Source organism: Syngnathoides biaculeatus, chromosome 2 (genome assembly GCF_019802595.1).
Source record: "Syngnathoides biaculeatus isolate LvHL_M chromosome 2, ASM1980259v1, whole genome shotgun sequence".
In the NCBI taxonomy this organism is placed as follows: Eukaryota; Metazoa; Chordata; class Actinopteri; order Syngnathiformes; family Syngnathidae; genus Syngnathoides; species Syngnathoides biaculeatus.
In genome coordinates this window covers 42,883,756-42,897,032 of record NC_084641.1, presented here as the reverse complement: position 1 = coordinate 42,897,032, position 13,277 = coordinate 42,883,756, and the positions used below count along the sequence as shown (strand labels likewise).

At 41.8% G+C, this 13,277-nt stretch overlaps 1 protein-coding gene across 4 annotated transcripts in view; it reads left to right on the top strand.

Moving 5' to 3' along the window:
- Nucleotides 1–3,215, top strand: part of rps21 (ribosomal protein S21) — a 13,984-nt gene extending 10,769 nt beyond the window's left edge. For all 4 annotated transcript variants that reach the window (XM_061806633.1, XM_061806649.1, XM_061806637.1 and 1 more), the window contains exons 3-6: nucleotides 1,389–1,452; nucleotides 2,875–2,946; nucleotides 3,042–3,097; nucleotides 3,166–3,215. In XM_061806633.1, coding sequence (XP_061662617.1) covers nucleotides 1,389–1,452; nucleotides 2,875–2,946; nucleotides 3,042–3,097; nucleotides 3,166–3,175 — 202 coding nt within the window. In that variant the 3' untranslated portion in view covers nucleotides 3,176–3,215. The remainder of the gene's footprint in view (nucleotides 1–1,388; nucleotides 1,453–2,874; nucleotides 2,947–3,041; nucleotides 3,098–3,165) is intronic.
- The last annotated feature ends 10,062 nt before the right edge of the window (nucleotides 3,216–13,277 follow it).

The following is a 13,277-nucleotide window of genomic DNA, read 5'->3' as shown; positions in this document are numbered from 1 at the left end:
GGCAGTCTGCTGTTGACTACAAAATCAAATCTATTTTGCACAAACTTTTTTTGTTTCTAGGATTTACCAATTCTTTGACTCAGTAAACTAATATTTTGTAGCATAAAGTCAACCAACTCATGCCACCTTTCAGCTGTTATTCCACTCCCAAGATTCCTTAACGACATTTCACATTTAATTTATATTTCTTGGTTTTGCTTGGTTTTTGATGCCACCCCACAAAGTCTCGATTGTATTAAGGTCCGGGGATTGGGTTGGCAACTTCTCTTCTTAACTAGTTGTTTGGAGTCATTGTCTTGTTGAAAGACCCCTTTCAAGGGTATGTCTCCCTTCATCGTAAGGCAACAGTCCCTTTTCAAGTATATTGACATACACCAACTGATCCATGATCTCTGGTATATGATAGATAGGTAGAACACCATAGTAGGAGAAACGTGCCTGTATCATGATGCTTGTACCACCTTTCTTCAGTCTTCACTGTGTTCTTTGGTAAATTGTAGCCTCTTCTGCATATGCCTTTTTCTTTCTTTTTTTTTTCCTTTTTTTCCACAGGGGATTCTTGTAAATAGTTTCACACAGATGTCTTCTCACTGTCACAGTGCTTACAGCTAACTCCAGAAGGTTTTATAATCCCAGAGCTGACCATTTGTCCGAGTCTTTGCTATTCTGGTTATTTTGCGACCCATTATGATGGTTGTCGTCATTTTTTCTGCCATGTGTCTGGTTTTGCTCTTCATTTTAAGACATTAGAGCCCATTTTAGCTGAATGGCCTATAATTTTTTGCACCTCTCTATAAGGTTTCCTCTCCAGTGAAACTTAATCAGAGTATGCTGTTCTTCTGGAAAATGTGTTGACCAACCCATTTTCTGTCAGCCTTGCAAGGAGAAATGCATGTTCAACAGGTCCTGCCTTCATCCTTAAATAAGGCCTTGCTGATTCACACCTTTTTTTTTTTTTTTTTTTTTTTTTTCATAAAATTGATGACCTCATTGAATGCCACACTTTTTTTTTTTAATGCACCAATTAAACAAATTGCCCAATCGCACAGCCTTAAAAGTTTGCATATCATGAATGATGGGTCTTGTTGGTTTTCTGAGAAACGACTGCACCTCCTGGTAACTTGTATGAGATGTAGCATTGAAAATCATACTAAAAACGTAGATTAGTCTGGTTAGTCAGATTGGACTGCAATTATGTTGAACACTTCTGTATTTGCAGTTTTGCTTTTCAATGTTTTTTGAACTGGAAAAAGCAAATTTTCACTGCGTGCAAGAGTGTTTAATTCAAGCTTTGGCCTTGTTGGTTCAATTGCTTTGGCGCAGACAGGCTGGAAAATACCTCCTGGCATTACACACTTTTATTTAATGATTTCCTTTCTTTCTTGAAGCTCTGCAAGCAACAGAATCATTGGAGCCAAGGACCATGCTTCTGTCCAGATCAACATAGCAGAGGTAACTTTTTTTTTTTTTTTTTTTTTTTTCTTGGGTGCAGTGAGGTTAATAAATATTTGAACACCCTGTGATTTTTGCAAGTTCCCCCACTTTGGAAAAAATTGAGGGGTCTGAAATTTTTATCTAAGGTGGATGTCCGTCCACTGTGAGACAATCTTAATATAAAGCAAAAGTCCAAATTTTTTGTTTTGATACTGCTGCAAGTAGGTATTTTAAAACCTGTGAAAATCGGCCTTTGACATGTGCTGGTTGAAGCAGGGAAACCTTGAATGCCATGCATGATTTCAAACTGTGACGTCTTAGTGTATTACCAACAGTCACATTGGAAATGGTGCTCCCAACTCTTCAGGTCATTGACCAAGTCCTGTCGTGTAGTCCTGGGCTGATTCCTCACTATTCTAAGGATCATTGAGACCCCACAAGGTGATATCTTGCATGGGGCTCCACTCCGATTGAGAGTGACTGTCATGTTTAGCTTTTTCCATTTTCTAATATTGCTCTAACATTGGACCTTTTTTTCACCAAGCTGCTTGGCAATTTCTCTGTAGCCCTTTCCAGCCAAGTGGAGTTGTACAATTTTGTCTCTGGTGTCTTTGGACACCTCTTTGGCCTTGGCCATGTTAATGTTTGAGCCTTACTGATTGTATGGGATGGACAGGTGTCTTTATGCATCTTACGACCTCACACAGATGCATCTGATTCAGGATAGATAATACATGGAGTGGAGGTGAACTTTCAACGGCAGACTAACAGGCCTTTGAGGGTCAGAATTCTGATAGACAGGTGTTCAAATACTTATTTGCAGCTGTATCACACAAATAAATCATACATTGTGATTTCTGGATTTTTCTTTTTAGATTCTCTCACAGTAGAGATGCATCTACGATGAAAATTTCGAACTCCTCCATGATTTCTAAGTGGAAGAACTTGCAATATGGCAGGGTGTTCAAATAGTTATTTTCTTCACTGTATGTGCCCTACGATTGGCTGGCAACCGGTGAGGGTCCACCTCTCACCCACAGTAAAATGGGATAAGCTCCATGATACCCATGAGGTTGAATGGTACACAACATAAATGGATGACTGAATGTTACAATTTTTTGTGATAAAAATATTTTTCTCGGTAATTAGTAGATAAATACAAAAATAACATGCAGCTGCTCTATAAATATCTACCAGGGTTTACTTTTGTAGGCACTTCCACACCATTTCTAGAAGAATCACAATGTCCCAACACGAGTAAGCTATCTTAAGAAGCCTTAAGAAGGGTGAAGGGGGTCCTTTGGGGGAAATACGCAGGCACGACGTTAATGACCCCAAAGTGTATTCTGTTAAATATGGGTTAAAGGACATTCATATCTTTGGATTTCGTTTTCCACACAATCTCCTAATGTTAGCTGTATGTCCCAATGTCTTCTGCAGGTGGACAAGGTCACAGGTCGCTTCAACGGTCAGTTCAAGACTTATGCCATCTGTGGCGCCATCCGCAGGATGGTGAGTGTTTTCATCCTTAAAATAAGATTTGGATCGGGCTTTGTGAAGGATTAATTGCCTATTTCTAAAGGTATGTGTGTGTTCTCCCCAAATAGGGAGAGTCTGATGATTCAATCCTCAGGCTGGCAAAGAATGATGGAGTTGTTGCTAAGTAAGCAGACTCTCTTACATATCATCATCACTTAACTTTACTTGAATTTTTTTTTTTCCCATCCACAGGAACATCTGAGTGATCAACATATTTTCAATAAAATGTGACAAAATTCCAATGCTTATTGATCCTTTTTTTAATTTTTAAAATGTCTGTTAATGTATAATTCATACACAACAAATGACCAGTATTTTTTTTTTTCCAATCACATTTAGTATAAAACACAGTAATCCCTTATTTTTCGCGGTTAATGGGGCCCAGAACCTCCCGCGAAATGTGTAAAACGCAAAGAAGGACTCTCCCCCCACACACACCCCAGGAATTTTCATGTATATGTGTATCTGGGTACCAGAATGATTAAAATATAAATAGTATTTATACTTTACAAATTTGAGACTAAGATTACAACAGTACACAATCTTTATAAAACCTTTGTTAATCTTTCCTGGAACTGCTGCCTGGCCATGGTCAAGAAATGCAGGGGAAACCCCTTGGTGACGGGAACAATAATTGTATGAAGCACTGGTTTGCTGCTTGATAGGCTTTATTAGAGCCTTTAAGCACATAGAATCAACATATCCTCTCTTAAACACGACTCCTCCCGGGTTGCCCTTGCTAAACTTGTAAATATTACACACGAGCAACTGCGTTTACACACACACACACTCTCTCTCACACTCCCTCTGTGTGTGCATGTACGTGCACACAAAGTACCACCGCTCGCTTTCGCTGGGCCACAACGCTTAGATGGTATTGTAACTACATAAACTACTTCTTTTCCTTTCGGCTTGTCCCGTTAGGGGTCGCCACAGCGTGTCATCTTTTTCCATCTTAGCCTATCTCCTGCATCCTATCTTCCTCTCTAACCCCAACTGCCCTCATGTCTTCCCTCACCACATCCATAAACCTTCTTTTTGGTCTTCCTCTCGCTCTTTTGCCTGGCAGCTCCATCCTCAGCACCCTTTCACCAATATACTCACTCCGTCGCCTCTGAACATGTCCAAACCATCGAAGTCTGCTCTCTGGAATCTTGTCTCCAAAACATCCAACTTTGGCTGTCCCTCTAATGAGCTCATTTCTAATCGTATCCAACCTGCTCACTCCAAGCGAGAACATCAACATCTTCATTTCTGCTACCTAGCAGACTCTTCTGTCACATAACACACCAGACACCTTCCGCCAGCTTTTCCAACCTCCTTGGACCCGTTTCTTCACTTCCTTACCACACTCACCGTTGCTCTGGATTGTTGACCCTAAATATTTGAAGTCCTCCACCCTCGCTGTAGCCTCACTCTTCCCCCTCCACTTTTCTCATTCACGCACATACATTCTGTTTTACTTCGGCTAATCTTCATTCCTCTCCTTTACAGTGCATGTCTCCATCTTTCTAATTGTTACTCTGCATGCTCCCTGCTTTCACTGCATATCACAATATCATCTACAAACATCATGGTCCAAGGGGGTTCCAGTCTAACCTCATCTGTCAGCCTATCCATTACCACTGCAAACAGGAAGGGGCTCAGCTGATCCCTGGTGCAGTCCCACCTCCACCTTAAATTCTTCTGTCACACCAAAGGCACACCTCACCATTATTCTGCTGCCATCATACATGTCTTGTACTATTTTAACATACTTCTCTGCCACACCGGACTTACGCATGCAGTAGCACAGTTCCTCTCTTGGTACTCTGTCATAGGCTTTCTCTAGATCCACAAAGACACAATATAGCTCCTTCTGACCTTCTCTGTACTTTTCCACGAGCATCCTCAAGGCAAATAATGCATCTGTGGTACTCTTGGCACGAAACCATACTGTTGCTCACAAATACTTACTTCTGTCCTGAGTCTAGCCTCCACTACTCTTTCCCATAACTTCTTTGTGTGGCTCATCAACTTTATTCCTCTATATTTCCCACAGCTCTGAACATCCCCTTTGTTCTTAAAAATGGGAACAAGAACACTTTTCCTCCATTCTTCAGGCATCTTTTCGCCCGCTAGTATTCTGTTGAATAAGTTGGTCAAAAACTCCACAGCCATCTCTCCAAATTGCTTCCATACCTCCACCGGTATGTCATCAGGACCAACTGCCTTTCCATTTTTCATCCTTTGTCGTGCCTTTCTGACTTCCCCCTTACTAATCATTGCCATTTCCTGGTCCTTCACACTTGCCTCTTCAACTCTTCCTTCTCTCTCTCTCTCTCTCTCATTTTCTTCATTCATCAACTTCTCAAAGTATTGTTTCCAGCTATTTAGCACACCACTAGCACCAGTCAACACATTTCCATCTCGATCCTTAATCACCCTTACCTGCTGCACATCATTCCCATCTCTATCCCTCTGTCCATCTGCCAACCTGTAGAGATCCTTTTCTTTCTTTCGTGTCCAACCTGGTGTACATGTCTTCATATGCCTCTTGTTTAGCCTTTGCCACCTCTACCTTTGCCCTACGTCGCATCTCGAGGTACTCCTTTCGCCTCTCCTCAGTCCTCTCAGTATCCCACTTCTTCTTCGCTAATCTCTTTCCTTGTATGACTCCCTGTATTTTGGGGTTCCACTACCAAGTCTCCTTCTCCCCTTTCCTACCAGAAGACACACCAAGTACTCTCCTGCCTGTCTCTCTGATTACCTTGGCTGTCATAGTCCAGTCTTCCGGGAGCTTCATCTGTCCATCGAGAGCCTGTCTCACCTCTTTCCGAAAGGCCGCACAACATTCTTCCTTTCTCAGCTTCCACCACATGGTTCTCTGCTCTACCTTTGTCTTCTTAATCTTCCTACCCACCACCAGAGTCATCCTACACACCACCATCCTATGCTTTACAGTCAGTAATCTCCTTCAGATTACATCGTCTGCACAAAATATAATCCACCTGCGTGCTTCGACCTCCGCTCTTGTAGGTCACTATATGTTCCTCCCTCTTCTGGAAATCTGTCCCTCAAAGTTCCTTTCCTGGATGCCGTACTTACCCATCACTTCTTCATCGCCCCTGTTTCCTTTACCAATATTTCCATTACAATCTGCACCAATCACAACTCTCTCGCTCTCTGGTATGCTCAGAACTACTTCATCTAGTTCCTTCCAGAATTTCTCTTTCAATTTGGTCACATCCTACCTGTGGGGCATAGCCGCTAACCACATTACATAACACCCTCAATTTCAAATTTTAGTCTCATCACTCGATCTGATACTCTTTTCACCTCCCAAGACATTCTTTGCCAGCTCTTCCTTTATAAAATAACCCCTACTCCATTTCTCTTCCCATCTACTCTGTGGTAGAGTTATTTAAACCCTGCTACTAAACTTCTAGCCTTACTACCTTTCCACCTGCTCTCTTGAATGCACAGAACATCATCCTTTCTCCTAATCATCATGTCAACCAACTCCTGAGCTTTTCCTGTCATAGTCCCAACATTCAAAGTCCCTACACTCAGTTGTAGGCCCTGTGCATTCCTCTTTTTCTTCTGACGATGGATCCAGTTTCCACCATAGGGCTGCATTTTGAAAATACATAAACAATACAGGGTTCGCACACGGCCCTAAGTCCCTAAAAACCCCTAAATTTTCTAAGGTGAATTTAGTCGCCCTTAAAAGTCCTTTTAAAAATACCCGAAAACCGGTCAAGCCCTTAAAAAGGCCTTAAGTTAAAAAAAAAAAATCAAATTGAGGACCCCTACCGCCAAAATTCTCCCTAAAAAATTATCTTTTATTTTAAAAAAAATAGCGATTTTGTCTGGCGTCCAAAACAGCCGGAAATTGTCAACAGAAGTCACCGTGTTCACAACTAGTTGCCATCTTGTCGTCGAAATTCCATTCTTCATTTATGTGAGTAGGCATTTCACTTTGTCTTCATTTCGACATAGCGTAGTTCTTTCATCGATCCAACTTGTATCATGGGGAAGTGCAATTTTTGAGATGCTTGGGTTGAAAATAAGGAGTTTGGGGGCTTGGTTCGTCGAGATCCAAAAGATCGGCACGTTTTACTGCCATCTGTGCAAGCAGAGTTACCAGCTTGGAAAGATGGGCGTCAAAGCGCTGGAGACGCGCTGATTTGGCAAAGACTCTCTCATCTTCCGTCGGTATGAATCTGTTTCTAAAATATCAAGATAGTGAAGCCTCAACTTGAGGCAGTGGTATTGGCAGTGCATGAGCACCTATAGTTGTCCAGTCATCGACTTCAACTAGCCAGAAGTCTCTGCAGCAACAATTAGAGGAGGCACTGGGTAGACTCAAGGAGCTAGAGTAGGGGTGCTGAGACAGACATCAGTAGAAGACATTAGTGTATATAGTTGCAATTGTAGTTACAATCTGTTTTTCAGTAGACTGTTATGTGAAGTAATTATGTGAAGACATTGACGATGGTCATATCAATGGGAACTACCACAAGGGGCGACAGTTGATCACTGTCACAGGTACTGAGGAACTGGAACCATTGAAGAACCAAGAACAGCCGATGCAACCGTTGGGCGAGTCTTTTTTTCCTTACTCTTGATTTCCCACAATGGCCCTAAATTTTTCATGTCGGCCCTAAAATTTTTCCATGTCGGCCCTAAATTTTTCATGTCAGCCCCTAAGAATGCCCCTAAAAAGCCCTTAAATTTTTTTGGTCAGACTGTGTATGAACCCTGCAATAATGTTTAAAAAAAAAAATGAACACAACACTAAGATATACAGTACAAATGCGAAACTATCAGCGTGGATGAGACAACGCGCATGAAAAGGAAATAGGTGGGACAAGGGAAATTTCTGGGTGAGGCTTTGTTGCGCAACCAATCAGGTCACCTTAAACTTTCATGCCAATCTGTCTGAATTTTTGTTTTTTTTCTTTTTTTTTTTTTTTAATAAAAACCAAAACCAACCAATGATTGTATTTTTATCGGCTTCCCAGTATGAACATTACCTTGTCTTTGCATGATCTGTTTAACTTTAAAGTATGTTTTGGTATGGAAGTACTTTTTTGAGTGTCAACAGTGCCTTGTGAAAGTATTTGGCCCCCTTGAACTTACCAACCTTTCACGACATTTCAGGCTTTAAACAAATAGATATTAAATTACATTTTTGTCAAGAATCAACAAGTGGGATACAATCATGAAGTGGAACAAAATTTTGGGATATTTTACAGTTTTGTTTTTTTTTTTAAAACAAAACCTAAAAAGTGGGGCGTGCAATATTGCTCTGCCCCCTTGCATTAATACTATGTAGCACCACCTTTTGCTGCAATTATAGCTGCAAGTCACTCTGGGGTATTTCTATCAGATTTGCACATCGAGAGACTGAAATTTTTGCCCATTCTTCCTTTCAAAACAGCTCGAGCTCAATGAGGTTGAATGGAGAGCGTTTGTAAACAGCAGTCTGACCAAAGCACCTTCTTCATGTTTGGTGTGTCTCCCAGGTGGCTTGTGGCAAACTTTAAACGAGACTTTTTATGGATATTTTTTGAGAAATGGCTTTATTCCTGCCACTCTTCCATAAAGCCCAGAATTGTGCAGTGTACGACTGATTGTTGTTCTATGTACAGACTCTCGCACCTCAGCTGTAGATCTCTGCAGTTCATCCAGAGTGGTCATGGGCTTCTTGGGTGCATCTCTATACTCAGTCTTCTCCTTGTTCGAGTTGAAAGTTTGGAGGGACGGTCGGGTCTTGGTAGATTTGCAGTGGTCTGATACTCCTTCCATTTCAATATAATTCCTTGCACAATGCTCCTTGAGATGTTTCAAGCTTGGAAATCTTTTTGTATCCAAATCCAGCTTTAAACTTCTCCACAAAAGTATCTTGGACCTGCCTGGTGTGTTCCTTGGTCTTCTGATGCTCCCTGCACTTTAAACAGAACCCTGAGACTATCACAGAGCAGCTGTGTTTATACTGAGACTTGATTACACACAGATCGATTCTGTTTATCATCATCAGACAACATTGGATCATTCAGAGATCCTCACTGAACTTCTGCAGTGGGTTTGCTGCACTGAAAGTAAAGGGGCTGAATAATATTGCACGCCCCACTTTTCAGGTTTTTATTTGTTAAAGTATAAAATATCCAATAAATTTTGTTCCACTTCACGATTGTGTCCCACTTGTTGTTGATTCTTGACAAAAATTTTTTCATTATTAGTTTGAAGCCTGAAATATGGCGAAAGGTTGATAAGTTCAAGGTGGCTGAATACTTTCACCAAGGCACGGTCGATTTAGTTATGTCTAAAATTGTATTGAATTTGTTCTTGATTCATTATTTTTCTTAATGTACATTCTTTACTTACTAAGTCATCTGACGTGGATCTTTGTTGAACATTCGGAAAGTGCCAATATGAGGACAGGCTGTTTTTTAGTAATGACTCGGATTACAGTATCTGCCTTCTGCAGTGATGAAAGTCCTCCGGATTTTCTCGGAATTCCGGATTTTTAAATTTTCATGAAAATTGTATCGAAAAATTGAGGGAAAATTGCCTAAAATTAATCTGGCTATTAGTTGACAACATTGTACGAACACGCGTTTGAGTTCATTGTTTTGCTTTCACAACAGTAGCCATGTTGAGCCACTAACACAAGTAACAGTCACGCCCCTCCCCTCGCATTCCCTCAAGACGTTGCTTATTTTGTGGTCTTGACATTAATTTACGTGTTTATTTCATAAACGTTAACTAAACATAGATAATCTCCAAAACCGGTATTCACCCGGAAACAGGAAATGCAAGTTAACTGTACTCAGTATGGACGGAGCATGTACGAAAGCGCATGTTCAGAACTGCTTCACGTAATGCGAGCGCATTTATGTCGAAAGTCATCAACATCATGAGCAATGTATAAAGAAATTCAGTTACACCAGGAGTTCTCATTGCGTCGATCGCGAGGCAGTTTGCATGCCCCCCCCCTCCCCCCTCGCCCAAAAAAGACACGTTAGACTATCATCCACCTCGTCGCTTGATTCAGGTGTGGGCAGTACGTCGAGCACGTGCACATAAAGGCGCATTCTAGCAAGCCGGCCTCCTATTTACGGCAGTCCCGTCTTCCCTCACAACATGCATCAATCTTCTCTTTGCTCTTCCTCTCTCTTTTGCCTGGCAGCTCCATCCTCAGCACCCTTCTACCAATATGCTCACTCTCTGGTCTCTGAAAATGTCCAAACCATCGAAGTCTGCGTTATCGAACCTTGTTTCCAAAACATCCAACTTTGGCTGTCCCTCTAATGAGCTAATTTCTAATCCTATCCAACCTGCGGATTCCTAGGGAGAACCTCAACATCTAATTTCTGCCAGCTCCAGCTATGCTTCCTGTTGTCTCTTCAGTTCCACTCTCTCTAATCCAGGGGTGTCAAACTCCCTTTGGTCTGCGGGCCGAATACAGCTTAATTTGAGATCAAGCGGGCCGGACCAGTAAACTCATTGCAAAATTACATAGAACTAACAATAAGACCACTTTTTTCCTTTGTATTAGTCACTAATACTAATAATTAGTGCAAAGAATGAGTAAATTATCAAAATGTTTATTAACCGAATTTTCCTTTTACATTATGAACAATATATTATGAACAAGAGAATAACATAAGAACATAAATAAAGTATGTGCAATTTTAACAACACTTTTACACAGTTAAACATATATTTAAGTGTGTTGTACATAAAACTGATCACAGAAATAGTAACAATGTTCCAAAAACATTTAGTACCAGCCTTGTGGAACTTAAAAACACTGTTTTTCAACATCTGGAAAGCAATTTGAACAAATGAATAACTTTCACAACAATTATTCGTCTTGCTTGGAATTTGCCCTTGAAACTTGACATCGTTTATCCTGCACAAGTGCATCAATATGAGGAATCATGTCCTGAGAAGCAGCCAATTTCAGAATCTCATTCAAATGCTTATGTGTGAGCTTTGAGCGCAGCTTTGTTTTATTAATGTTCATTAGTGAGAAAACTTGCTCACAAAGGTAGGTTGTCCCAAACATGGACAATGTTTTAGCAGCTAGTGCTGTCAACGCGGGATAGCCTGGTAGGAGGTACTTGTAAAATGTGTCCAAGCTTACAGAGGCAAATCTGTCCTTCAGTTCTACATCACACTGCAAATCAATGATTTCAAGTTGCATGGCAACGGGCAAATCAGAAGCTTTGACTGAATGGTGAGCGAAAAACTGCAAAATCTGTTTCGAGTTCGCTAAAAACCTGAAATCTTTTCTCAAACTCCATCAACGGCCCTGAAATCTTCTCTTCTCTTCTCTCACGTCACGTCAGAATTAACGCTTGCTGCGCACATATCTTTTAAACAGGGAAAATGAGCAGGGTCACCGCTTGCCACCTGCGTCTCCCATAACCCGAGCTTTAACTTGAATGCACGTATGCTGCCATAATACTGTGTTACGATTTTTTTGCGTCCCTGCAACATTTTGTTAAGAATATCCAAGTGCTCAGTGATGTCAACCATAAACGCAAGGTCCTGCAGCCACAGATGGCACTGTAATTCCTTAACAGGTTTCCGTTTTTTCTCCATGAGTTGTCCGATTTCATCACGTAAATCAAAGAAGCGCATTAGCACAGCGCCTCTGCTTAACCATCGTGTGTTCGTGTGATAAGGCACACCATGGATAATGTTACAGTCACTGAGAAAGCTGTCAAATTGACAATGATTGAGACCTCTGGCTCGGATGAAATTAACAGTTCAGACAACCACCTCCATGACATGATCCATTCTTAGCGATTTGCTGCATAATGCCTCCTGATGCAAAATGCAATGAAATGTCCAAAAATTACCTCCCCCATTTGCGGCTTGTACTTTATCTCTGAACTTTGTCACAACCCCTGCCTTTTTACCTATCATTGACGGCGCACCATCAGTAGCCAGGCTTACGGCGCGTGACCAGTCCGCTCCGACTCTGTCCAGCGCTCCAACGACGGAGCTGAAAATGTCCTCAGCTGTTGTGGTGTCGATCATCGGCACCAGGGTTAGGGGTTAGGGTTAGTCATTGGATCGGTGTCAAATGTGCAAATAGGGGGTACCGTTGACTATTTTAAAGTCCTTCAGTTTCCATGCAGACAGGTCCAACATAGCAGCAGAGTCAGTGTAAACTGAGTCAGAATAGTCAGTGACAAGATTGTCCGACCGCAAGTTCCAGTGCAAGACAAGACTGCGAGCACTTCCACTGCCGGACTGAGGGAGCAGATGTTAGTTTGGAAGGGGAAACCGTTAAAAATTCACCTGAGGGCTGCTGCTCCACTACGGCAGCCGCCGCAGCCAAAGAGCCATTCGGGTTACGGTAACAGGAACCATCAGTGAACAGAACCCTACCATTAGTCAGAGGTTGGACAGATTTCACAGCAGTGTGGGTCTACATGCAATTCGTCAGATATGTTAATGCCGGTTTGTACATATGTGATGTTTGGTGCCGTGAGAATTTTCAACAGGCGTGTTTGCCTCAGAGAAGATAGTGTGAATGCTGATTAGGCAACGTAGGCTGTCACCGAGTGGTCAGTAAGGACCACAAGGGGATATGACATTACCATGTGTGCAGTTTTCTGAATAACTTTGGCAAGCTGCAAACCTTGTGCATTCAGGGCTTTTGGCCTCAAGTGGATCAGGTGGAATGCTACAATACATCAGGACATGACGCTTTCCATCCCTCTTCTGATATAAAGTGGCATTCACAATGGTAGGTGTGACAGTAACACCTAAGTGACATGGGATGGTATCCTTTGGAGCAGCCAGAAATGCTGCTCATGCGAGATCATGTAAAAGAGTGGTATAGACAGTCTAACTCCCATGACCACTCCAATTTGGCAGAAAGGTTTCTGTAACCTTGTTTTTTCACCATGTGTCTGAGGGGAGTGGTGCGATCTGCAAAGCATGAATGATAGTGTCTGCTGTAGCTGCACAAGCAAAGCAAGCATCATTCACCATGTCAGGATGTTTGTGTTGTGGAATAGAAGAACGATGCTCCGAGGACATAGTGGATCCTTCAGAGGACACCACTATACTCATGAAGGTCACCGATTTGCGACAATACTGAAGCTTCTTTCTGGAAGCTTTGAATCCCAGCTTATTCAAACGAAGCAAAACAAGTTTAGTTAGAGACAAACACAACTGTGCTGTTGGGGCTGCCAACAGGAGATCATCAACATACATCAGGAGTGAACATCCGTCTGGGAGATCTAGATCCTGCAGCAATGATTTCAAACATTGATTAAAAATTCCAGGTGAGA